This window comes from Schistocerca serialis, chromosome 4 (assembly GCF_023864345.2).
Source record: "Schistocerca serialis cubense isolate TAMUIC-IGC-003099 chromosome 4, iqSchSeri2.2, whole genome shotgun sequence".
Taxonomy (NCBI): Eukaryota; Metazoa; Arthropoda; class Insecta; order Orthoptera; family Acrididae; genus Schistocerca; species Schistocerca serialis.
The window spans coordinates 11,958,685-11,986,375 of NC_064641.1; the positions used below are offsets into that span (position 1 = coordinate 11,958,685).

Sequence of the window (27,691 nt, forward strand, 5' to 3'; positions counted from 1 at the left end):
AACGAGTAAACGTGACCCCTTTAAACTGTGCGCTGACAGTAGCTGCCATAAGAATCGATTATTACGCAGTTGATAAATAAAAAAATATAATAGTTCGTCCCACCGCCAAATTTCTATACCATCGATACGAGCAATCACAAAGCTTTTCATTCCGAAAAATTCTAATTATTGGCCTGTTAGCGGAACTTAAGGTATGAGGGCGGCTCGTTGTTCGTGCCTGGATAGTTCAGTCGATAGGAAGATTGTTCACGAAAGGCACGGTTCCGCATAGAAGCCCTGATCCGGTGTGCAGTTTTAATCTGTCAGGATGTTTAAAAACAGCGCACATTCCGCTCCGGGGTGAAGTATTCACTGTAGAAGTGGTAATCAGCCTGCAAATGAAAGCCGCAGACACGCATACCGAGGGCTCAGTACTTGTAATATACCATTTGCTGACAATGCCTGTGTGCTATTTCTGTGGCTATTGTCTGTGAAAGGGCCAGTTTCTGAGGAGAGGGGAGGGGGAGGGTGTTTCTACAGCGTGGAACTGATGTGTCGGTCTCTCCTTAATCCTCATAAGTGGGCAGAGATCTTGGCAGGCGGGGCTGGCTGACTTAAGGTCGAGTGATATTTGCTATCATGATCGGCGTTTTCCAACACTTGCAGGAAAACTTCTGAAAGTGCTTAACAGGAAGTAGCACATTACAGAAGCACTGTAGGCGGGAACAGGAAATGGCCAATGAGAATGCGCCTGATTCGGATTGGCTGGAATGACCAAATCTTAAACAATTTCGTGAAGTGGTCTGGAGGTGGCGAAATCGAGGTGTACGAGGTGCGAAAATAAAGTAATGAGAGTGATTTTCTTTGCAAGATGTGGCAACCCTGCAGGCTTGTGTAGCCACAACATCTTTGACCTCGGTCTATAAGCTGCTTCTAGTCCAAACAGCACATCGACGCAACTGCTCAGTCCTGAGAAGTGACGCGCGGGATTAGCCGAGCGGTCTAAAGCGCCGCAGTCATGGACTGTGCCGCTGGTCCCGGCGGAGGTTCGAGTCCTCCCTCGGGCATGAGGGTGTGTGTGTTTGTCCTTAGGATAATTCAGGTTAAGTAGTGTGTAAGCTTAGGGACTGATGACCTTACCAGTTACATTTGAACATTTAGTCCTGAGAAGTGCTATAATAAGTTAACACGTGTTAGTGTCTCTCGTCACGGAAATGTAACCACATAATACTGCGCAACGAAATGGCATTTCTTTTTGCGTTAAATTGGGAGAAAACGCGACGACAACTTACAGTAAGCTTCAGAAGGCTTTTGGAGAGGAGGTTATGTCAAGAGCTCAAGTTTTTCGTTGGCATTAAATGTTTAGTGAAGGCAGAATGAATGTTGAAGATGAAGACCACAGTGGACGACCAGCAACCTGCTTGTGTGCTTCTTTGATTCCAAGGGAATTATTGATAAAGAGGTGGTGCCTCGTGGACAAACAGTTAACCAATATTACTACAAAGAAATTTTAGAAAGACTTCGCAAAAGAGTTCTTCGAGTTCGTGCCAACATTGCTGATAATTGGATTCTACATCACGATAATGCGCCATCCCATACTGCTCTGTCAGTACAGCAATTTTTACCCTCAAGACAAATTTCAGTAACACCACAGCCACCTTATTCACGAGATATCGCTCCGTGCGACTTTTTTCTATTTCCAAGACTCAAAACGGCGGTCAAGGTACACCATTTTCAAACAACACAAGATGTCCAAAAAGCTGTGACGAGGGTCTTGGAGGATATTACAGGAGATGAGTTCGAGAAATGTCACCGTCAATGGCAGAAGCGCTGGAAAAAGTGTGGAATCAGAAGGGAACTACTTTGAAGGGGACAAAACTAAACTTGACTTAAACGGTAAGCAACATTTTTTTTTTTTTTTCACGTCAGCCTCATTACTTTATTGTCGCACCTCGTAGAAGTCGTGTGTCGTAGAGGATGGAGGCCGTATTTTCGTAGTGCCCTTCAGAAGCTGGCACAGGGTATCTTCCATAATCAGTAGAGTTATTTCTTGCAGTAAGTGAAACTGAAAGAGTTCGAAAGTGCGTTCCGTGCGCCGTCACGGATTTGCAGTTGAACTTTCCGGTGTTCTAGAAGAGAGTTGACTTTAGGTGATCGCACACATGCTAGGTTCGCAGAGTACTTATATCAGGCTGCGAAGCCTGTAGTTAGCTGGACGATAGCGTTCCAGTGAATAAGATGGATTTTTCGAGGTTTCGTAGAAACCAATAAAGTACATTTGTGCCCGAGAAAATTTGAGAATGATATTTTTGTGTGATTATTTCCTACAGACTTTGAACTATGTTACTGTTTTGTTGTTGAGGTGATTTTTGGTGGGAGTTGTTAGGAGCCAATTTGAGACAGTGTACTAAACTGTTAGCCGGCCGATGTGGCCGAGCGGTTCTAGGCGCTACAGTCTGCAACCGCACGACCGCTACGTTGCAGGTTCGAATCCTGCCTCGGGCATCGATGTGTGTGATGTCCGTAGGTTAGTTAGGTTTAAGTAGTTCCAAGTTCTAGGGGACTGATGACCTCAGATGTAAAGTCCCATAGTGCTCAGAGCCATTTAAATCATTGTTTGAACTAAACTGCCCGCATCTCGTGGTCGTGCGGTAGCGTTCTCGCTTCCCACGCCCGGGTTCCCGGGTTCGATTCCCGGCGGGGTCAGGGATTTTCTCTGCCTCGTGATGGCTGGGTGTTGTGTGCTGTCCTTAGGTTAGTTAGGTTTAAGTAGTTCTAAGTTCTAGGGGACTTATGACCACAGCAGTTGAGTCCCATAGTGCTCAGAGTCATTTGAACCATTGTTTGAACTAAACTGTTAGCGCTGATTATATTCCAATACAGTGTTCGGATCTCGAAATATTCCTGACAGTAGTTGGACTGGTACAGCGCATTAATTATTGACTTCGCGGTAGTGAACTGTTTGACCCTCTCTCGCAGGAAAATACGAAGCTGGCAATTCTTACTTACTTGAGGGATTCATAAGTAACGCGACACTTTTTTCTCAAAGCAGGTTGGTCTTATTCAGGACTCGAACACACCATATTATTCCGCAATCTTTTCGCTACAAAATCCTACTTTTGAACGTAATCCCCGTTCAGTGCGACGGCCTTATTCCGCCTCACTGCGATGGCCTGTATTCCCACATGGTACCAGCGTACTGGTCGACGTCGGAGCCACTGTGTTGCTGAATCAGTAACCTCCACATCAACCACGTACCGCTTCCCGCGGGGCGCATCCTTCTAGGCCCACGCAGGTGGAAATCCGAAGTTGCGTGACCCACGCTGTAAGGTGGATGAGGAAGAAGAGTCCAATGAAGTTTTGTGAACTGCTCTCGGCTGCGCAGACTTCTTTCCGCTCATGCGTTGTCACGCAGAAGTTCGTTTGCACTTCTGTGGCGACGAACCCTCTGCCCTCACGTTCCAATACTGCAGGAGTCACAGCTGTCTGAGACCGAACGGCACGCGTGAGATGGGACGAGCAGGCGCGATCTTGTTGACACGATCAGAGATGCCTCGCCCAATGGATTTCCGTGCTTTTGTTCACTTACAGCTCTCTGTAGACATTCTGCAAGCGCCTATTAAAATCTGCGATCCTCGGCTTTTTCGTCAGAAGAAACTGAATAACTGTTCTCTGCTTGGAACGCATCTCCATTACAGACCGTAGGGGCTGAAGTGGGAATATTTCACGATGTTCCATAACAAATTCCGTATTTTTTCAACCGAAATTGGCCGATAAAAACAATGTGTTGCATCACTTATTGAATGCCTATTGTAAACTGTTTTTATGTGCGTAGCAGCATAGACTAAAAAGGTGGATCAATCAACAAACGACTCCGATTAAATGTGTGGAGCACTACATCATGTTCGAGGGGCGTTTGAAAAGTCCGTGCAAAGTCCGAGAGATGGCACCACTGGTGTGTATCTGTGTCATATTTAGTTAGTAGCATCTTTGGAAAAAACGCACACCAATTTCCAGCCATTTTGGTCTATTTCTTTCTGTTTGGCATTCGTGTGAATCAAGGAAGTCGAGTGATTGTCAAAAAATGGACGAAGAAGAAATTCGTATGGTGATGAAACATTACTTTATGAAAGGCAAAACGCCTCAGGAGACTAAACAGTAGCTTGCTAAACATTGCAGTGACTCTGTACCTTCGATTAGAACAGTTTATAAGTGGTTTCAAAAGTTTCGGAGTGGCCATATTGGCACAAGTGATGCTGAACATTCTGGACGCCCTGTGGAGGTTACGACTCCAGAAATCATTGGTAAAACCCATGATATGGTGATGGATGGCAGAACAGGTAAGATGCTTGAGATTGATAGTGGTGTGGGCATCTCGAATGAACGGGTAGATAATATTTTGCACAAACATTTGGACATGAGAAAGCTTGACCAAAATCGGAATCGTGTGAAGTGTAGCAAGGATAGTTTGCAGCTGTTCAGGAAGAATCCGCTGGACTTTAAGCGTCATTTCGTCACTGTGGATAAAACATGGATACATTACTGTACTCCTGAGACCAAACAACAATGTAAACAATGGGTTATCAAGGGAGAATCTGCACCAAAAAAGGCGAAGACCAGTCCTTCGGGCGCAAAGGTTATGGCGACTGTCTTTTGCGATTCGCAAGGGATAATCCTCGTCGAGTATCTGGAAAATTGTGAAACTATTACAGGTGCATATTATTCATCGATATTGGACCGTTTGAAAGACGAGCTACAAGAAAAATGCCGGCGACTGGACCGCAAAAAAGTCCTTTCCCATCATGACAATGCACCAGCACATACCTCAGCAGTTGTGATCGCAAAAGTAATGGAAATGGGATTGGCTCTGAGCACTATGGGACTTAACTTCTTTGGTCATCAGTCCCCTAGAACTTAGAACTACTTAAACTTAAGTAACCTAAGGACACCACACACATCCATGCCCGAGGCAGGATTCGAACCTGCGACCGTAGCGGTCGCGCGGCTCCAAACTGTAGCGCCTACAACCGCTCGGCCACCCCGGCCGGCGGAAATGGGATTCCAACTCGTTTCGCATCCCCCTTATTCTCCAGACTTGGCTCTCTTGGACTACTGTTTGTTCCCCAATTTGAAGAAATGTCTGGCGGGACAAAGATTTTATTCAAACGAGGAGGTCATTGCACCAACTAATAGCTATTTTGCAGTCTTGGACAGTTCCTATCATTCGGAAGGGATCAACAAATTAGAACAGCGTTGGACGAAGTGTATAAGTCTAAAGGGAGACTATGTCGAAAAATAAAAAAGGTTTACCGCAAACACGTAAGTAGTTTTTATTTTTGCACGAACTTTTCAAACGCCCCTCGTAATTTTTCTCGTGCGCTGTACATCGCCAAGAGTGTTGGGATTCCGCCTACAGCGTGCAATAGGACTCGGTGCTATGCTACGGAAGCTGTGCGGCAGGGACGGAAGGGACGTTTCTGCATCTACGCTCCTGGAAATGGAAAAAAGAACACATTGACACCGGTGTGTCAGACCCACCATACTTACTCCGGACACTGCGAGAGAGCTGTACAAGCAATGATCACACGCACGGCACAGCGGACACACCAGGAACCGCGGTGTTGGCCGTCGAATGGCGCTAGCCGCGCAGCATTTGTGCACCGCCGCCGTCAGTGTCAGCCAGTTTGCCGTGGCATACGGAGCTCCATCGCAGTCTTTAACACTGGTAGCATGCCGCGACAGCGTGGACGTGAACCGTATGTGCAGTTGACGGACTTTGAGCGCGGGCGTATAGTGGGCATGCGGGAGGCCGGGTGGACGTACCGCCGAATTGCTCAACACGTGGGGCGTGAGGTCTCCACAGTACATCGATGTTGTCGCCAGTGGTCGGCGGAAGGTGCACGTGTCCGTCGACCTGGGACCGGACCGCAGCGACGCACGGATGCACGCCAAGACCGTAGGATCCTACACAGTGCCGTAGGGGACCGCACCGCCACTTCCCAGCAAATTAGGGACACTGTTGCTCCTGGGGTATCGGCGAGGACCATTCGCAACCGTCTCCATGAAGCTGGGCTACGGTCCCGCACACCGTTAGGCCGTCTTCCGCTCACGCCCCAACATCGTGCAGCCCGCCTCCAGTGGTGTCGCGACAGGCGTGAATGGAGGGACGAATGGAGACGTGTCGTCTTCAGCGATGAGAGTCGCTTCTGCCTTGGTGCCAATGATGGTCGTATGCGTGTTTGGCGCCGTGCAGGTGAGCGCCACAATCAGGACTGCATACGACCGAGGCACACAGGCCAACACCCGGCATCATGGTGCGGGGAGCGATCTCCTACACTGGCCATACACCACTGGTGATCGTCGAGGGGACACTGAATAGTGCACGGTACATCCAAACCGTCATCGAACCCATCGTTCTACCATTCCTAGACCGGCAAGGGAACTTGCTGTTCCAACAGGACAATGCACGTCCGCATGTATCCCGTGCCACCCAACGTGCTCTAGAAGGTGTAAGTCAACTACCCTGGCCAGCAAGATCTCCGGATCTGTCCCCCATTGAGCATGTTTGGGACTGGATGAAGCGTCGTCTCACGCGGTCTGCACGTCCAGCACGGACGCTGGTCCAGCACGGACGCTGGTCCAACTGAGGCGTCAGGTGGAAATGGCGTGGCAAGCCGTTCCACAGGACTACATCCAGCATCTCTACGATCGTCTCCATGGGAGAATAGCAGCCTGCATTGCTGCGAAAGGTGGATATACACTGTACTAGTGACGACATTGTGCATGCTCTGTTGCCTGTGTCTATGTGCCTGTGGTTCTGTCAGTGTGATCATGTGATGTATCTGACCCCAGGAATGTGTCAATAAAGTTTCCCCTTCCTGGGGCAATGAATTCACGGTGTTCTTATTTCAATTTCCAGGAGTGTACATCCATACTTTGCAAGCCGCCTGACAGTGTGTGGCGGAGGTGCATTACAGATGCATATTATTCATCATAATTGGACCGTTTGAAAGACGAGCTGCAACAAAAATGGCGGCGATTGGACCGCAAGAAGGTCCTTTCCCATCACGTTTGGCACTGACCGTGACGATGCCGCGTCCGTTGATGAGGAAGGCGTCCGGGTTCTGGCCGGCGCGCCGCTTCCGGAGCCCCGGCAGGCGGTGGTCGGCGGCGGTGCGCAGCCAGTCGGTCACGACCACCACGTGCGCCGGCAGGTCGTGGTCGTAGAGCCGCGCCTCCAGCCAGGGGTCGCGCGACCGCGCCTGCCGCACCACCAGCGCGCCCACCACGCCCTCCAGCTTCTGCACGCCTGCGCAGCACACAACACCTCCACCAGTGCCGCTGGAAAGCACTGCCTCCACAACACCGTCTCAAGCACTGTTCTGAGTTACTCGTCTTTTGTGTCCTCGGAGTCTTTGGTGAAGCCATACACGAATAAAACGTTCTCCGTTTTCATGCTGCGTCAATTCGAATAAAATCCTCGAGCTTCCGATGACCATTTCCGCCATAGTCGTCAGGAGTTCACTGACTCCCGGAGCTCCTACAGTTTCTCTCTTATATAGGCAAGATGACATTATCAGCAGCAAATCAGATAGACCCACTGTGGGGCGCGGGCGTAAGTCGACCGGGAACCTAGCAGAACTGTTGCCCGTGGCAGTACCGGCATGTGTCTCTATTAACTGTCTGCGTGACGTTAAGGTGTGCACGTGACCAGCAAAACCCGTAGATGTGTCTTCAAAACAACATCTGTGGGATGAGCTTGCCAGAAGCCAGGATATCAAGGATCTGTTGCAACAGTCTTGGGCCCTCTTGCTTCAGGAGAGCACACAAATACTTTAAGATTCCATTCCCAACCAAAGGAGCTGCAACGTCACACTGATAAGTGGGCTAAAAGGGACAAGCTCTTTGTAAATTTGAGTTGATTTTTGTAACCATTGAAATTGCAAACGATCTGAATCTGTGATATTGATTTCGTTTCCTTCCCCCCTTCCTTTGTCAGGTAGTGTGTTTTTAACAGTGACATACGTAATGATTTTTTGAAAACGAAAAAAATTAGTTTTACGATGGACTTAGGCCCTGACGACGATGGCAGAGGCAGTCATTTTTTCCCTTTATTATTATTTCACCCTGCAAACCCCATATGGGTGGAGGCGGGCTGAAAACGGTAAAATTTTCCGCTCTTCAGCCAAGCGAATGGGAAGATATATAATGAGCATGAGAAACAAACATGATGGCTGCTTTTGTATTTTCAATTAAAAATGAAAGATGGACAGCTAAAAATTGAAAATATGTACATTTTAAAAACACATCACACAATGGTGAAATTCTTCTGATAAAGAACACCGAAGCACCGCACTTTCACTTAAAATTTGAAGGACCAGCACTGGTGAGGAGTATTCTGAGAGGAGAGAATGTATTCCACAGGCTTGAGGGGTATGGTTAAAAGACAGGCATGTGTGAGGTAGGAGAACTATGGGGATGATAGGTAGGAAGTGAGACCAATAGTGGGAACATAGATGGCGGGAAAGTCCGAGGGTGACAAATAGTGTGATCTGTGGGTATGATAGTGATTACAAGAGGAAAGGGATAGGGATGGATGGAGAGGGTAAAGGAGAGAGGAGCTCTGATGTGGAGTGGAACAGCTGGGGAAGAAGTAAAGTTGGTAGAAGCAACAAGTATTGGGGTAGATATCACTGTCAGGGAGAGGGAGTTGGTTGAAGTTGCATTGGGATAGGATATGGAGCGTGTGTAGGTGTGTATAGCTGTAGGGACGGACGGCTGTGTGTGTAAAAGCATGGCAGCATAACAGGGCCTGTGATCAGAGGAGAGACAATGAGATTAACGGACAGAGATGCAGAGGCGTTCAATGTCTGAGGAAGGGTGAGAATTTGATGAGACTGTGCAGGGTTCGTGTGGGGAAGGTAAACGGATATGAAAAGTGAGATGGAGCACATGAAGTTTAAGGATTTGGAAAGTCCGCGCCGGATTAGCCGAGCGGTCTAAGGCGCTGCAGTCATGGACTGTGCGGCTGGTCTCGGCGGAGGATAGAGTCCTCCCTCGGGCCTGCGTGTGTGTGTGTTTGTCCCTAGGATAATTTAGGTTAAGTAGGGTGTAAGCTTAGGGACTGATGATCTTAGCAGTTAAGTCCCATAAGATTTCACACACATTTCAACATTTTTTGAACACTGATTTGGAGAGACATATACAACTTTTGTGGGGTGGAAATCCATGGAACATTTGCAAAGCAGACGATGGTTGGGATCAGTGGAGAATAGTGGAGGAGTGTAATCGCCAAGTTCGGCCTGTACATAGTTTTGGTGTATTGCGGGCTTTCTGTTGGATGGTTAGCAGGTAAAGTTTCCACATTAATTGCCAGTTAAGGTTAGTCCAAGATATTTTAGTGCGCTACTTAACTGGATAGAACGGTCGTAAATTTCAAGGCGGAAGTCATGGAAGTGGAAAGTGTGGGTGGTTCCTCCTGCAATTACTGCCTTGGTTTTGAAGGTGTTGATCTTGAAGAGCCTTTTGTTAACCGTGAGGTAAAGTGATTGAGGTAGATATGGAGCGATCATTAGATTTTGCTGGAGTGCAGCATAGAGAGCGAGGGTATCAGAATCATCAGCTCACTGAAGGAGGTGGACTGGAGGCGGTGGTTTGGGCATACCAGCAGTGTAGAGGAGATAAATGAGAGTAGAAGGGACGGAGCTTTGGGGCACCCCAACAGTGGGATGGAAGGTACAGGAATTGGTATTGTTAATAGTAACAAAGGATGGATGATCGGATAGGAAGGATGCAATAAGGTTCAAAAATGGTTCAAATGGCTCTGAGCACTATGGGACTTAACATCTGTGGTCATCAGTCCCCTAGAACTCAGAACTACTTAAACCTAACTAACCTAAGGACATCACACAGATCCATGCCCGAGGTAGGATTCGAACCTGCAATAAGGCAGACATTGTTAAATGGAAGAGCATATGTGTGGAGTTTGAAAAGGAGACTGGACTGTCACACACGGTCGTAGGCTCTCTAAGACGAGGGAGACAAAATAGCGGATTTAGGGTAGCTGCTGGGATAGGAGATGGGTGAAGTGCAAGAGCTGATCGTCAAACTGGAATGGAAGCAGTACTGCTTAACAAGAAGAAAGTGGTGTTAGTTCTTTTGTGTTAGCAGAAGAGCCAACACCGTGTTACGAGGGAAGGCCGAAATGCACGCGTTTTAGCTCACGCAGGCTGGCGTGAGGAGGGAAGAACTATACTGACGTGAGGTCTGGAACATGACAAGGAATGAGAATTCAGAAAGCGGACGTAATTAGTTTGATACTTAACTTTAATCCATTAATGATGAACGTCGCTCTTGACGGTACATGATTCACAATATTATCTGTTCAGAATACATAGTAATTATAGTAACTGAATGTGGCGTCTTGCTAGGTCGTAGCAAATGACGTAGCTGAAGGCTATGCTAAACTGTCGTCTCGGCAAATGAGAGCGTAATTTGTCAGTGAACCATCGCTAGCAAAGTCGGCTGTACAACTGGGGCGAGTGCTAGGGAGTCTCTCTAGACTAGACCTGCCGTGTGGCGGCGCTCGGTCTGCAATCACTGATAGTGGCGACACGCGGGTCCGACGTATACTAACGGACCGCGGCCGATTTAAAGGCTACCACCTAGCAAGTGTGATGTCTGGCGGTGACGCCACAAGTTCAAGAGCTGATGGATGCACTGTGGGAGGATGAAGGCCTTGCCAAACAATGAGGTGAGGCAGATTGGAGGGAAGGGCGTAAGAAGGAGGTGTCAGTATGGGGTTTGTGCAGATGGGGGCTAGGGGGAGGTATCAGGAGGGGTTTTGTGCGGTTTGAGGAAAAGTAGGATTTTGGAGATTGAGCCAGTCATTGAAACCTTGCGATTTTATCCGAATGTGACGTGGTAAGTTGAAATAGAAGTTAATGCAAAATTTTGTCATATGATGACATGGTGGAGATCGTGGCTGTTGTTGAAGACAAATGTTGATGGTGTTGGGACAGCAACCAGCCAGAAATTTACCTATACAGTACTATATGTATATTTAAAAAAATACTTCATAATTAATGTAACAATATCAACTCAAAAAATCAATGTCTCAGTACTAGTGTAAAAGACATTATAGTTGCGTAAATGAATATATGATCCATTCCAAACATAGGACATCATCGACAAATGTTACGATATATCATAGCATCTTTGATACTCATATGTTTGTAAGCTCTTTGTATCTATCAAAACATGAGGTGCGTGATAGAAATCGTCTCGGTAACAAATCTAAAGTGTTCAGTGAGAAAAATTTACGTGTGGAACAATAAGAATGCAGGGGGAATGTATTCACAACTGTTGGACGAATGCTATGAAAACAAACACTCCAAACCGACATTTCACGTAAGTCACATGCAACGAAAATCTGTAACGCAACCATCTAGATTAGATTAGATTAATACTTGTTCTATAGATCATGAATACAACACTTCATTATGATGTGGAACGTGTCAGGTTAATAAAGGATGTCTGTACAAGATATTACATTACACAAAATATTGCATGACACTAATGTTTAAGTTTTTTCCCCTTAATTTATATTAAAAATTCAGTCAATGAGTAGAAGGAGTTGTCAACTAGAAATTCTTTTAACTTATTTTTAAATGTTAGTTGGCTATCTGTCAGGCTTTTGATGCTGTTTGGTAGGTGACCAAAGACTTCTGTGGCAGCATAATTTACCCCTTTTTGTGCCAAAGTCAGAATTTAACCCTACATAGTGAAGATCATCCTTTCTCCTGGTGTTATGGATTTGCACGCTGCTATTACTTTTGAATTGGGTTGGATTATTAACAACAAATTTCATACGTGAATATATATACTGTGAGGTTACTGTGAGGATCCCTAGATCCTTAAATAGATGTCTGCAGGATGACCGTGGGTGGGCTCCAGCAATTATTCTGATTACACGTTTTTGAGCAATGAATACTTTTCTACTCAACGATGAATTACCCCAGAATATGATGCCATACGAAAGCAGTGAATGAAAGTAGGCATAGTAAGCTAATTTACTGACATACTTATCACCAAAATTTGCAATAACCCTAACAGCATACGTAGCTGAACTCAGACGTTTCAGCAGACCATCAATGTGTTGCTTCCAGTTTAACCTCTCATCAATGGACACACCTAAAAATTTTGAAAGTTCTACCTTAGCTACAGACTTCTGTTCAAAGTCTATATTTATTACTGGAGTTGTGCCATTTACTGTACAGAACTGTATATACTGTGTTTTATCAAAATTTAAAGAGAGTCCGTTTGCTGAGAACCACTGAATAATTTTGTGAAAAACATCATTTACAATTACATCACTTAGTTTTTGGATGTTATTACTATACCTGTATCGTCAGCAAAAAGAACTAACTTTGCATCTTCACCAATGTGGAATGGTAAGTCATTAATGTATATCAAGGACAGTAAAGGACCTAAGACCGAACCCTGTGGGACCCCGTAGTTGATAGCCCCTCCCCCCCCCCCCCCCCCCCGCCAGTTTGAGGAATCAGCTGTTGTTTTAACGGTACATGAACCACTTATTTCAACTAATCTGTGTGTGACATCTTTATACTTATGTATTATTTATATTTTAGGACAATTAACCTGTAAAAAAAACACCCCATGTGATAAGGAAAATGTGTAAACCGTCTGAGGATGAATCACAACGATTCGAAACCCCTAACGGTACCCTTTGAATAAAGGAACTGAAGGTAAATTTGTGGCTGGTTGCTGTCCCAACACCATCAACATTTGAAATAGAACTTTTTATCCCTAGGTGACAAGTGTTTGCGCGACCACCCCGCACAGTGTGCGCGCGAAGGCAAGCAGGCAGGCAGGCAGGCAGCGGTACGCACCGTCGTGCGAGTGCCAGAAGTGGGTGCCGGGTGTGTCGGCGACGAAGTCGTAGCGGAAGGAGGTGGCGGCCGGGATGGCGCACTGCGTCACGCCTGGGGCGCCGTCCATGTGTGGGGAGAGGCGCTGCAGCGCGCCGTGCCAATGGATGGCCGTGCTGTGGCCCGCCAGGCGGTTCTCCACGTCCACCACGACGCGGTCGCCCTCGCACACCTGGCCACCCACACATTAGATTACATTAATACTAGTTCCATCGATCATGAATACGACATTTCGTAATGATGTGCAACGAGTCAAATTTTCCATTACATGACATAATTAAGTTAATTTAACAACATAATTAAGTTAATATAACAACTTTTATTTTTTATTTTTTTTTAACCTTTTTGTTTGGTTTTTTTTCTTTTTTTTCTTAATTTATATTTAAAAATTCCTCTAAGGAGTAGAAGGAGTTGTCATTCAGAAATTCTTTTAATTTCTCATCAAAACACTTGGTTATCTGTCACACTTTTGATACTAAGTGTCGGAAGTTCCATGCGGCTTTTCGCGGATGATGCTCTAGTATACAGAGAAGTTGCGGCATTAGAAAATTGTAGCGAAATGCAGGAAGATCTGCAGCGGATAGGCACTTGGTGCAGGGAGTGGCAACTGACCCTTAACATAGATAAATGTAATGTATTGCGAATACATAGAAAGAAGGATCCTTTATTGTACGATTATATGATAGCGGAACAAACACTGGTATCAGTTACTACTGTAAAATATCTGGGAGTATGCGTAGGGAACGATTTGAAGTGGAATGATCATATAAAAAAATGGTTCAAATGGCTCTGAGCACTATGGGACTCAACTGCTGAGGTCATTAGTCCCCTAGAACTTAGAACTAGTTAAACCTAACTAAGGACATCACAAACATCCATGCCCGAGGCAGGATTCGAACCTGCGACCGTAGCGGTCTCGCGGTTCCAGACTGCAGCGCCTTTAACCGCACGGCCACTTCGGCCGGCTGATCATATAAAATTAATTATTGGTAAGGCGGGTGCCAGGTTGAGATTCATTGGGAGAGTGCTTAGAAAATGTAGTCCATCAACAAGGGAGGTGGCTTACAAAACACTCGTTCGACCTATACTTGAGTATTGCTCATCAGTGTGGGATCCGTACCAGATCGGGTTGACGGAGGAGATAGAGAAGATCCAAAGAAGAGCGGCGCGTTTCGTCACAGGGTTATTTGGTAACCGTGATAGCGTTACGGAGATGTTTAGCAAACTCAAGTGGCAGACTCTGCAAGAGAGGCGCTCTGCATCGCGATGTAGCTTGCTCGCCAGGTTTCGAGAGGGTGCGTTTCTCGATGAGGTATCGAATATATTGCTTCCCCCTACTTATACCTCCCGAGGAGATCACGAATGTAAAATTAGAGAGATTCGAGCGCGTACGAAGGCTTGCAGACAGTCGTTCTTCCCGCGAACCATACGCGACTGGAACAGAAAAGGGAGGTAATGACCGTGGCACGTAAAGTGCCCTCCGCCACACACCGTTGGGTGGCTTGCGGAGAATAAATGTAGATGTAGATGTAGACTATTTGGTAAGTGACAAAAGACTTTAGTGGCAGTATAATTCACCCCTTTCTTTGCCAAAGTTAGATTTAATCTTGAATAGTGAAGATCATCCTTTCTCCTAGTACTGTAGTTATGCACACTGCTATTACTTTTGAATTGGGTTTGGTTGTTAATAACAGATTATATGATGCCATATGCAAGCAATGAGTGAAAATAGGCGTAGTAAGCTAATTTACTAAGATGTTTATCACCAAAATTTGCAATGACCCTTATTGCATAAGTAGCTGAACTCAAACGTTTCAGCAGGTCATCAATGTGTTTCTTCCAATTTAATCTCTCATCAATGGACACACCTAAAATTTTTGAATATTCTACCTTTGCTATATGCTTCTGATTAAGGTCTATATTTATTAATGGCGTCGTACCATTTACTCTAGGAAACTGTATGTTCTGTGTCTTATCAAAAGGGTCACGGAACAGCCGCTCTTTATGTGCCGTTCAGCGTACCGAACTTCAAAACATATACAGGGTGCGTCACCTAACATTACCGCTGGATATATTTCGTAAACCACCTCAAATACTGACGAATCGATTTCACAGACCGAACGTGAGGAGAGGGGCTAGTGTAATTGGTTAACACAAACCATAAAAAAATGCACGGAAGTATGTTTTTTAACACAAACCTACGTTTTTTTAAATCGAACCCCGTTAGTTTTCTTAGCACATCTGAACATATAAACAAATACGTAATCAGTGCCGTTTGTTGGATTGTAAAATGTTAATTACATCCGGAGATATTGTAACCTAAAGTTGACGCTTGAGTACCACTCCCCCGCTGTTCGATCGTGTGTATCGGAGAGCACCGAATTACGTAGGGATCCAAAGGGAACGGTGATGGACCTTAGGTACAGAAGAGACTGGAACAGCACATTGCGTCCACATGCTAACACCTTTTTATTGGTCTTTTTCACTGACGCACATGTACATTACCATGAGGGGTGAGGTACACGTTCGACGGGCGTTTCGTAGGACGTGGAGGACGCATAAATTGGCCAGCCCGTTCCCCTGATCTTACACCTCTGGACTTCTTGCTGTGGGGTACGTTAAAGGAGAATGTGTACCGTGGTGTGCCTACATCCCCAGAGGATATGAAACAACGTATTGTGGCAGCCTGCGGCGACATTACACCAGATGTACTGCGGCGTGTACGACATTCATTACGCCAGAGACTGCAACTGTGTGCAGCAAATGATGGCCACCACATTGAACATCTATTGGCCTGACATGTCGGGACACACTCTATTCCACTCCGTAATTGAAAACGGAAACCACGTGTGTACGTGTACCTCACCCCTCATGGTAATGTACATGTGCGTCAGTGAAAAAGACCAATAAAAAGGTGTTAGCATGTGGGACTGATGACCTCAGAAGTTAAGTCCCATAGTGCTCAGAGCCATTTGAACCATTTTTTGTTAGCATGTGGACGTAATGTGCTGTTGCAGTCTCTTCTGTACCTGAGGTCCATCACCGTTCCCTTTGGATCCCTACGTAATTCGGGGCTCTCCGATACACACGATCGAACAGCGGAGGAGTGGTACTCAAGTGTCAAATTTAGGTTACAATATCTCCGGATGTAATTAACATTTTACAATCCAACAAACGGCACTGATTACGTATTTGTTTATATGTTCAGATGTGCTAACAAAACTAACGGGGTTCGATTTAAAAAAACGTAGGTTTGTGTTAAAAAACATACTTCCGTGCATTTTTTTATGGTTTGTGTTAAACAATTACACTAGCCCCTCTCCTCACGTTCGGTCTGTGGAATCGATTCGTTAGTATTTGATGTGGTTTACGAAATATATCCAGCAGTAATGTTAGGTGACTCACCCTGTATATAGTGGCAGCAGAGAACGCAGGTGGTGACACATGTGAACATCAGAGAGCTATTAGATCAAGTCAGTGTTGTTAACTGCCAAAGACAAACACTAATTACCCACAGAAGAGCAGAACTATAGTTAGAAGCCCACTCGGGGAAACATCTGTTCGCGTTCAGGAGACACGTAGGTACATCATCAGGTAGTGTATGGGGATACTGGTACACTTTGTTTATGTTGTAAGTTCTGGCTTACTTTATTTACGAGGGTCACACCAAAAGAAATGCACACCATTCTTTTGAAATCCCATCTTTTATTCTACATATTTGAAAGTTTTACAGTGTGTAGATACATCCTTTAGGAACAATATTTTGATCTGGCTACAAAGTCTTTCGCGACGTATTTCTTGAATAAAAATCTCTTGGTGTACATGCCGCGTCAATTCAGGATAAAACTCCAAGCTTTCGACCACTACCTCCATGGTCGTCGTCAGGGCTAAAACTGACTGTCGTGAACCAGCGAGGCTCCCACTTTGCGAATGCGGTAAGAATTACGTGGGCCAGTCTGTAAGAACCGTTGCCGACCGCTGCATCGAGCACCAGCGCCACCTCAAATACAGGTATTTGGAAAAATCAGCGGTGGCTGAACATAGCCTGCTTAACAAGCATACGATTTTATTTGAAGAAACCAGAGTAACAGCCCACGCATCGAATTACTGGGACTCTGTGATCCGGGAAGCAGTCGAAATTAGAGTTAGCGATAATAACTTTAACAGAGACAACGGCTATGCACTTAGCAACGCTTGGAAGAGTGCACTGGACAAAGAAAAATCGCAGTGAAAAACTTCCCGCACTTTACCTCCTGATTCAAGCGATTGCGCTGCAAGCAACGCGTGATAGAAACTACATCTATGGAAGTAGAGGGCACCACGTCACTACTCGCCATATCGCTGTTGCTATGACGTATTCCAGCCAACCAGAAGCCGTCCTTTGCATATAAAAGTGGGAGCCTCGCTAGTTCACGACAGTCAGTTTTAGCCCTGACGACGACCATGGAGGTAATGGTCGAAAGCTTGGAGTTTTATCCTGAATTGACGCGGCATGTACACCGAGAGATTTTTATTCAATATTTTGATTTATCCACATAATTTCCATCCCTCTCAACTGCCTTACGCCATCCTGGAACCAGCGCCTGTATACCCGCACGGTAAAATTCTGGACCAACCTGTTGGAGCCACTGTTTGGCAGCGTGAAGAAGGGAGTCATCATCTTCAAATCTTGTTCCACGAAGAGAGTCTTTCAGTTTCCCAAAGAGATGATAGTCACACGGAGCCAGGTCAGGACTGTAAGGCGGGTGTTTCAGTGTTGCGCATCCGGGTTTTCTGGTTTTTTGACTGACTTGTGGCCTTGCATTGTCGTGCAACAGCAAAACATCCTGCTTTTGCCGATGTGGTCGAACACGACTCGGTCGAGCTTGAAGTTTCTTCGGTGTCATCACATATGCATCACAATTTATGGTGGTTCCACTTGGCATGATGTCCACAAGCAAGAGTCCTTCGGAATCGAAAAACACCGTAGCCACAACTTTTCCGCCGGCCGAAGTGGCCGTTCGGTTCTAAGCGCTGCAGCCTGGAACCGCGAGACCACTACGGTCGCAGGTTCGAATCCTGCCTCGGGCATGGATGTGTGTGCTGTCCTTAGGTTAGTTAGGTTTAACTAGTTCTAAGTTCTAGGGGACTAATGACCTCAGAAGTTGAGTCCCATAGTGCTCAGAGCCATTTGAACCATAACTTTTCCAGCAGAAGGTGTGGTTTTGAATTTTTTTTTCTTTGGTGGGGTACTTGAATTACGTACCCATTACGGCACCTCACCTTAGCCTCTCGATACCAGCAACATTCTCCTGTGCTTCTGTGGGGTAGTTGACATATTTCTGAGACAACATTCAGATTTGATTTCATTAATGTAGAGGTACTTTGATACACCGATATGTTTATATTGCAATGATATTATTCTTATGTGTATTCTTTCTTTTGTCACAATGATCTTTGTCGTACTTGTAACTCTGATTTTTGGGCGCGGAAGCGGTTATTAGAAACTCAAGTCTTGGTCGTCATGTTGAAAAGACGCAAATAGTAGTCAGTTTATGAAATGTGAACTTTAACAGTGAGGAAGATGTTTTCAAGTATGTTTTGTATTCTAAAGTGATGTTTTAGAATAACTTGCGTGATATTGCAACAAAAGCAATAAAAAAGAAGTGTAACTTAAATTCGGAGTCCTGATTACTTTTTCACATCACCATTGTCCTAACTTTCAAAGGTTTAATCTTCAAGAATGGTTTGTGAAACACATCTATAAGACTTTTGAATATCGCAGAATAACACCTAGGCCTCTTTGCATCCGAGCTTGGAATCATCACTACCTAGATTTTCGACGATTGAGCCACGAGTTCACAACGCGACCAGCGTGGCAAACACGAAAAGATGAGTGCCTAGTTTATAAATTATTTCAAGAAATGACTTTACTAACTGTGCTCTAATGACACCTGCCACATAATACAACTTTGTTGTTGCCCGAAAATGCGATATTTAGTAGCGTGAGAAACACTGCAATCATAATTAATTTTGACCTTTGTTGTGGTAGGGTTGTTAGAATTTGCATGATGCCACTCCATTGGTTGCCTCTTCGTCTCTGGTGAAAAATGATGGAGCCATGTTTCATGACCCGTCACAATTATTCCAAGAAATTCATCCCCACCATTCTCGTAGTCTTCCAAAAGCTCGCTGCATACCGTTTTTCTTCTTTCTTTGTGAGCCACTGTCAACATCCTGGGAACCCACCCGGCACAAAACTTTTTTAACGCCAACTCTTTCAGTATTCTGCAAACACTTCCTTCCCCTGTCCCAACGTAGCGTGACAATTCGTTCACTGTGATGCGTCTGTCAGCAGTCACCAATTCGTTAACTCTCCGCACATTGTCTGGAGTGTGTGCAGTACGAGGCCTGCCGCTGCGAGGACAATCCTCAATATTGCCGTGTCCGCTTTCATCACGTAACCTGCTTGCCCACCGACTAACTGTACTGCGATCGACAGCAACATCTCCATACACATTTTTGAACCTCTTGTGGGTGTTTCCCACTGTCTCGTTTTCACAGCACAGGTATTCTATGACAGCACGTTGCTTCTGACGAACGTCAAGTGTAGTAGCCATCTTGAAGACATGCTGTGACGGCGCCACTCACGGGAACATGTTGAACTAAGAAACTTCCTGGCAGATTAAAACTGTGTGCCCGACCGAGACTCGAACTCCAGGAAGTTTCATATCAGCGCACACTCCGCTGCAGAGTGAAAATCTCATTCTGGAAACATCCCCCAGGCTGTGGCTAAGCCACGTCTCCGCTATATCCTTTCTTTCAGGAGTGCTAGTTCTGCAAGGTTCGCAGGAAAGCTTCTGTAAAGTTTGGAAGGTAGGAGACGAGATACTGGCAGAAGTAAAGCTGTGAGTACCGGACGTGAGTCGTGCTTCGGTGGCTCAGTTGGTGGAGCACTTGCCCGCGAAAGGCAAAGGTCCCGAGTTCGAGTCTCGGTCGGGCACACAGTTTTAATCTGCCAGGAAGTTTCATATCAGCGCACACTCCGCTGCAGAGTCAAAATCTCATTATGTTGAACTAAGTTTGAAAACAAGCGGGAAGGGCGCATCTGCACACTGTGAAACTTTCACACAAGCAAAATGAAAACTGTATTTTTACAAAAATAGTGTGCATTTCTTATGGAGTGACCCTCGACATCAGACGATCCAGGTCACTGACATCTCCATGAGCTACACCCACTTATCTAGGACATCATGAAGTCCTTCTCCTCCCGCACCCTCCCTTCCCCTCCACTCCTCCACGTCCCCTCTTCCATCCTCTCCCCCTCTCTCCTATCGGACGCTCCCCTCCCACTCCTCGCTCCAGCAACAAAATAAAACAACCAATGAAAAATCGAAGATGGTAGAAACAGTTCAGTTGTGCTAGCGTGACGATGAAAAAACCATGCTCCCTTCTTCCATCCCCCCTCTCCTCCCCAGCCAACTACAGCGGCGTGTCATAATGATGCATAAAAATGACATGTTCATGAAAAATGGCAAAGATATTTACCACGAACATGCACACACACACACACGACACAACCAGCACCGTGTACCACCCCTCTCTCCTCTGCTTCAATGAGAGCCTAGTACTTTGACCATCATTAAAACGAAAGACCCAGTTACGATGGAACCCCATCAGGTCAGTGCTCAAAAGTATCTGAACGATCTGTGTTATTTATCAAAAAATACATCAAACACCCGCTCTGCTGTCATTCAATCACAGCCTAGTGTTCTACTCACCATTAAAATGGAAGAGCCAACTACTGTGGTGCATTATCCGTAGAGTGCTTAGAATTATTCATATGATCTGAATTATTTATCGAAAAATACGTCACACACGTCTCTCTCCTCTCCGTCAATCAGAGCTTAGTATTTTATTTACCATTAAAATGGAAAAGCCAGTTACAATGCGGCCTATCTGGCCGTGCTCAAAAATACCCGAACGACCTGAATTATTTATCAATAAAGATGTCACATACTTAGAGAATTATCTGTACTGCGTTAAATAATGACAACTTGTCAAAATTTCACTGAAAGCTACACAAGGTTCCTCTCCTAACAGTCCTCAGAAGCGGTTTCTCTAGTTTTTCGCCAGATGTCTGAAATTTCATTTTTACAATGTGTAGCTGGAGTCAGGCCAAATGAATACTACTCATCGCGTATCTCATGAGACGTCCAGTGTCATCTGTAAGCTTCATTTGTTTCCCATTTCGCTTTCCATTGACACAGCGCGCCGCACGACATTTGATGAGCTGTACTTATTCGTTTGGGCAGACTCGAGTTACAAATTGCAAAAACGAAATTTCAGATGGTTCAAATGGCTCTAAGCACTATGGGACTTAACATCCCAGGTCATCGGGTCATCAGTCCCGTAGACTTAGAACTACTTACACGTAACTAACCTAAGGACATCACACACATCCATGCCCGAGGCAGGATTCGAACCTGCGACGGTAGCAGCCGCGTTGTTCCAGACTGAAGCGCCTAGAACCGCTCGGCCACAGCGGCCGGCACGAAATTTCAGACATCCGCCAAAACACCAGACAAAATGCGTCTGACTGCTCTTAGGAGAGACACCCTATATATCCTCCGCTGTGGGATATTACTACGAGTAAATAACATACTCCCCGTAACTAGTTAAAAGCCAATGTTTGCTTGTACAGTGTAATATGACAATGATTGTAAGACACATTCTCGATAAGCAGTTAAGAGCCAATGTTTGCTTATGCAGAGTAATTAACGAATTACTAATATTCTGTTGTCAAATATGACTTTTAGTTTAAATGCTATTCCACAAAACCTCAAACACATGAAATAATGTCAACTGCTGCTTTAAGTCACCTGTTGCCATCATCTCAGTACCACACTTGGCTTAAGAAGCCACACATTAATTATTTTCCTTTGCTACGATCTTTGCCAAGTGTCAGAATGTTCTTTTCAAGTCGGAAATATCTACAAAAATATGTCAGGAATGCAAAAAAGTGTATTGATTATGTCGAGTAACGCAATGCAATTCTTCACATACACACATATTCGTCAAATTAGCAGCTAAAACATGGTTGTCAACTCTAAAGTAAGTACTCCCCCAGCGCCGTTTTCATACTTAAATAGTTCTAAGTAACAAGACAAAATAACGATTGACGTTTGGAGGTAGACATAAGGAATCGACTCGTGAAACTAGCCTGACTAGACTTTTAACAGCAAGAATTATGTGATAGCTAAAATTTACGATGAGCAGGTAAGCACACAAAGAAACAGATACCCTGTTTCATTGTAAGAATGTAATTAATTAGGCCTGCGCTTGATGTACGCCACAATAAACCTTCAAATCAAATATTTATACACCTAAATTGTGATACATTATAAAAATATAATCGTCAGTACTGATTAATAGTTATTGTTTTTATTCAAAATGATCCAGAAACCTGCAGTGTAACTAACGCATTAGTACTAGGCAGTTATCAAAGATGACTTTTAGTTCAAATGCTATTCCACAAAACTTCATAAACGCGAAATAAAGTCAACCCTTACTTTAAGCTTGTAATCAGCTACAGGTTGTGTACAGTAACAACTTTCGATTAAGTTTGAAACATTTACGAATCAGAACTACGGTGACAAGGCTTTCTAAACGTCTAAAAGTTTATAGACCGTATTTCTTTTATTCAACTATTAAATAATACCATCGTCTAGTAAAAAAACACAATATGAAAGCACGCACACATACATACACAGATTGAATTTTTGTAGTAAACATGCAAGTATAATTACAGATCTCAGTGAAAATTCAAGCAAAGTAAAATTGCATTATTTCTCGAAATGTGTAAGATTTATCACACTTTGCAAGCATAATAAGACTTCAAATTAAATATTTCCACATCTAAATTGTCTGGATTACTAATTAAGATACATGCAGCTTGCTTTGTGCCACTGCTTAAATAATAACTTCTGTAACTTGTAACCCTGATTCTCAAGCCATTCCCTATAACCCATAGCTCTGTGGCCAATGATGATTCGTAAATGGGTCAATGATGGTCAGTGGTCAATGACGATGACCAGTGGTCAATGATGGTCACTAGACTGGTCAGTGACAGTCAGTGGTCAGCGATGATGATCATTGGTCAATGATGGTGGTCAGTGGACAATAATGAGGATCAGCAGCCACAGATGGTCATTGGTTAATGATGACGATCAGCAGTCAATGGTGGAAGCTGGGGGCAGGGAAGAGGGGAAGGGGGAGGGGAGATGAAAAGAAGACGAAGGCTTAAGCAGTTTCCAGAAATCGAGGTTAAAAGTTACACAAGCCTGTTGAACACCTTATGATAAGGCCAGCCATCAAGCAGTGTTGTTAACACTATCGATCAAAAATTAGCTGCAGCGAACTCACAATGCCTCAACAATGATAGATGGAAGAGAGAAATATCGTCTTATGAAAACTATATTACTATTCCGCCCTATTACTGCGTCAGTTCAAAGCTTAGGTATTCGTATCTATGCTGAAAGACAGATGGTTTTTGTGGAAACCTACTTCTGCACTGCCATTCATTTTAATTGTTACTGAACTGAGTTTTCTGCTATCGTTACTAAATTACGGATGTGATGTGACATTGATAAAATGTGCGTGGTGCAAGTCTATACTTCGTTTCCCATGCTTTCATGACGGATAACACATCAAATGCTGTCTGCCTACTAATGACGTCTAAGATTTATAAGCCAATGACTTCACGGGCGTGAATGTACAGATAAGTAAACCAGTCCATCACGATTCCTTATTATACCTCAATTATACCTCTCCACCAATCTGTTACCTTGATTCTCACTGTTTCCGTAAACACAGGATTCCTTGTAACAATACGAATGTTTGTTGAAACATGAGAAAGTAAAATAACGAGGTTCGAACGCAATACTGTTAGCACCAGTTGCACTAACTTCACTGCTCGACGGTTAGCACTCTGGTGTCGTATTCACGAGACTCACAATTTGACCGCTGATTTCTCGGAAACGCTTGAGAAGCACATCGTACTAAAGAAGTGCTTGTAACAGCTAAGTGTACACTACAATCGTGCTACATACAAGTAAATTCCATTCCCTTCTGAATATAATAACCCTTCCATGTGGCTCAAGAGCCTGGAGCCAGTCTTGCGTGCCCCTAACCTACCGAAGCAATCCCACCGAGGAGAGGAGACCTACACTTTAACGCAACATCTCCACGTCATTGAGAGGTGAAGGCTACCTTTAAAGGCTGACTGGAATATTCCGTGTTCCGACTGGTATTCGAGCCCGCTACCTTCCAGTTTCCAGACACGCCCTTTACCCCTTGCGTCTAGACCACCACGCCCGACACCTGTTGGTGTATACTTCCTTTGTCAGTGTACAGTGACAAAGGACCCAACATACGACGGTGAGTCAAATAAAAACCCTAAATTTGTAATAAAAAATCGAAATTTCGCGTTGTTATCCTTAAGTTGGTAAGCATGCTAGAAACAGCGTGCTGAATGGCCTGTAGGTGGCAGTATAGTGCAGATGCACACATACCGTCGCAGTATCAGTATAAAGATGGCCTCCCCACTTGCGACTTGCACCAGGGAAGAACAGCGTTCTGTTATTCGGTTTTTGCGTAGTGAAGGTATGAAACCTATTGAAATTCATCGACGAGTGAAGGTTCAGTACGCTGATGCATGTTTGTCACAGCAGCAAGTGTACGAATGGAGTAGGAATTTCGCAAATGGTGTGACTACAGTGGAAGATGCTCCTCGTCCAGGTCAGGCACAGCGAGTTGTGACTCCACAGAACATTGCAGCAGCTTAAGCCATAGTGAAGGAAAACCGCCGAGTGACACTGAATAACATTGCAGTATGTTTACAGATTAGTCATGGTCAGCACACCACACTGTGCATTATGTTCTCCAGTTTCACAAAGTGTCTGCAAGATGGGTGCCACGGCAGCTGACTCCTGAAATTGGAGAACGACGTGTTGATGCTTGTGAAGAACTTCTTCGGCGCTTTGAACGAGAAGGTGATGGCTTCCTTACAAGAATCGTTACTGGGTTCACTTAGACCAACCGGAAACGAAGAAAGCGAGCAAGGAATGGCGGCATTCCTCATCACCAAAACTAAAGATGTTTCGAACAGAACCATCAGCAGGGAAGGTTATTCTGACTCTCTTTTGGGACGAAAAAGGCGTCATTTTGGAGCATTACGTGCCTACAGGGACCACTGTCACCAGTGCATCATACACAGATCTCCTAAACAAATCATCAGCGGCCTGCAATCAAATCAAAGCGACGTGGAATGCTGTCAGCAGGTGTCCTTTTGCAACATGACAATGCGAGGCCCCACACTGCCCGTACAACAGTTGCAACAATCACAGACTTGCATTTTGAGTGTCTTCCTCATCCACCATATTCACCAGACCTTGTCCCTAGTGATTTCGATATGTCTGTGTCACTCAAAGACGCAATGGGAGGAAAGAAGTTCCGTTCTGACGAAGAGGTACGCCACGCGGTGCATGAGTGGTAGCGCGGACTACCAAAAGAATTTTTTGTAAAGGAATTTATGCACTTTGTAAGCGCTGGAGGACTTGCATTGAGCGTGGGGGAGATTATTTTGAAATGTGATACAGTTTTGTACCACTTCTGCACAATAAATAATGTTGTTGTTGTTGTGGTCTTCAGTCCTGAGACTGGTTTGATGCAGCTCTCCACGCTACTCTATCCTGTGCAAGCTTCTTCATCTCCCAGTACCTACTGCAACCTACATCCCTCTGAATCTGCTTAGTGTATTCATCTCTTGGTCTCCCTCTAAGATTTTTACCCTCCACGCTGCCCTCCAATACTAAATTGGTGGTCCCTTGATGCCTCAGAACATGTCCTACCAACCGATCCCTTCTTCTAGTAAAGTTGTGCCAAAAACTTCTCTTCTCCCCAATCCTATTCAGTACCTCCTCATTAGTTATGTGATCCACCCATCTAATCTTCAGCATTCTTCTGTAGCACCACATTTCGAAAGCTTCTATTCTCTTCTTGTCCAAACTATTTATCGTCCACGTTTCACTTCCATACATGGCTACACTCCACACAAATACTTTCAGAAACGACTTCCTGACATTTAAATCTACACTCGATGTTAACAAATTTCTCTTCTTCAGAAACGCTTTCCTTGCCATTGCCAGTCTGCATTTTATACCTTCTCTACTTCGACCATCATCAGTTATTTTGCTCTCCAAATAGCAAAACTCCTTTACCACTTGAAGTGTCTCATTTTATAATCTAATTCCCTCAGCATCACCCGACTTAATTCGACTACATTCCATTATCCTCGTTTTGCTTTTGTTGATGTTCATCTTATATCCTCCTTTGAAGACACTGTCCATTCCGTTCAACTGCTCTTCCAAGTCCTTTGCTGTCTCTGACAGAATTACAATGTCATCGGCGAACCTCAAAGGTTTTATTTCTTCTCCATGGATTGTAATACCTACACCGAATTTTTCTTTTGTTTCCTTCACTGCTTGCTCAATATACAGATTGAATAACATCGGGGAGAGGCTGCAACCCTGTCTCACTCCCTTCCCAACCACTGCTTCCCTTTCGTGTCCCTCGACTCTTATAACTGCCATCTGGTTTCTGTACAAATTGTAAATAGCCTTTCGCTCCCTGTATTTTACCCCTGCCATCTTTAAAATTTGAAAGGGAGTATTCCAGTCAACATTGTGAAAAGCTTTCTCTAAGTCTACAAATGCTAGAAACGTAGGTTTATCTTTCCTTAATCTTTCTTCTAAGATAGGTCGTAAGGTCAGTATTGTCTCACGTGTTCCAATATTTCTACGGAATCCAAACTGATCTTCCCCGAGGTCGGCTTCTACCAGTTTTTCCATTCGTCTGTAAAGAATTCGCGTTAGCATTTTGCAGCCGTGACTTATTAAACTGATAGTTCGGTAATTTTCACAATTGTCAACTCCTGCTTTCTTTGGGATTGGAAGGTTTTCATTTGACTCACCCTCGTATATCCAAATTAAACGCACCGAAAACAGTTCACGGTGTTTCAGAGGAGAGAACAGGAGGACGCCCAGACTCACCTGTATGGAAGGTCCTGGCAGGCGTCGGTTGACGGCGATGAAGCCCCGCTCGACGCCGTCTGCAGCGACGCACTGCGGTGCGAAGCAGGCCGTCTGGTTGCTGGGGCAGCCGCCGCACGCACTGTGGGCACGCACGGGGGTCAGCGTCCCACGAGGACACGCTTTCAAGGCGTACATCGCTTGCTCAAGTGGTTAATACAGTCCCACGTATTGTGGAAGTTAAAGCCACCTGTTACCAGCTCTGTTGAGTCAGAGTAAAAGTTAGCCTGTTCCTTGAGGCTGAAGTTAGTGTTCGGTTGTTTATACGTGGTGTCTCAAACCTTTTGGATCAAACAGTGATTCCACAGCCGATTATATTGAGATAGAGAACAAATGTTCGGAAAGGCATACTGTAAGAGGTCCATGATTAAGGAATTTGTTGCTAGCGCACTCGAGCAGATGTAATTTCGATGGATTGCTCACGCGCTGCCTACGATATGTAAGCTATAAGAGAATCTCAGACCAGAGAGCAGTGTTGTATGGAGTAAGAACAGTGTAGCAGTTGGAGTAAGTAGTTGCTAGCGAGCAGTCGTGTGTATGGAGTTGGCTGGGCCGGTCTTGTGGAGCGATGGCGGTGCCTGAGCGTTGTAGTATAAGGTAAAAGCAGCCTCGTGCATATGTAGTATTGTTATA

General features: G+C 44.9%; 1 protein-coding gene across 1 annotated transcript in view; it reads right to left on the bottom strand.

Annotated features, from left to right (window-relative positions):
- LOC126473659 (uncharacterized) overlaps window positions 1–27,196 on the bottom strand; it is a 117,802-nt gene extending 90,606 nt beyond the window's left edge. The window contains exons 1-3 of the mRNA XM_050100890.1: window positions 27,020–27,196; window positions 12,891–13,101; window positions 7,062–7,288 (exon numbers count right to left, since the gene is read on the bottom strand). Coding sequence (XP_049956847.1) covers window positions 7,062–7,288; window positions 12,891–13,101; window positions 27,020–27,196 — 615 coding nt within the window. The remainder of the gene's footprint in view (window positions 1–7,061; window positions 7,289–12,890; window positions 13,102–27,019) is intronic.
- Window positions 27,197–27,691: the final 495 nt, after the last annotated feature.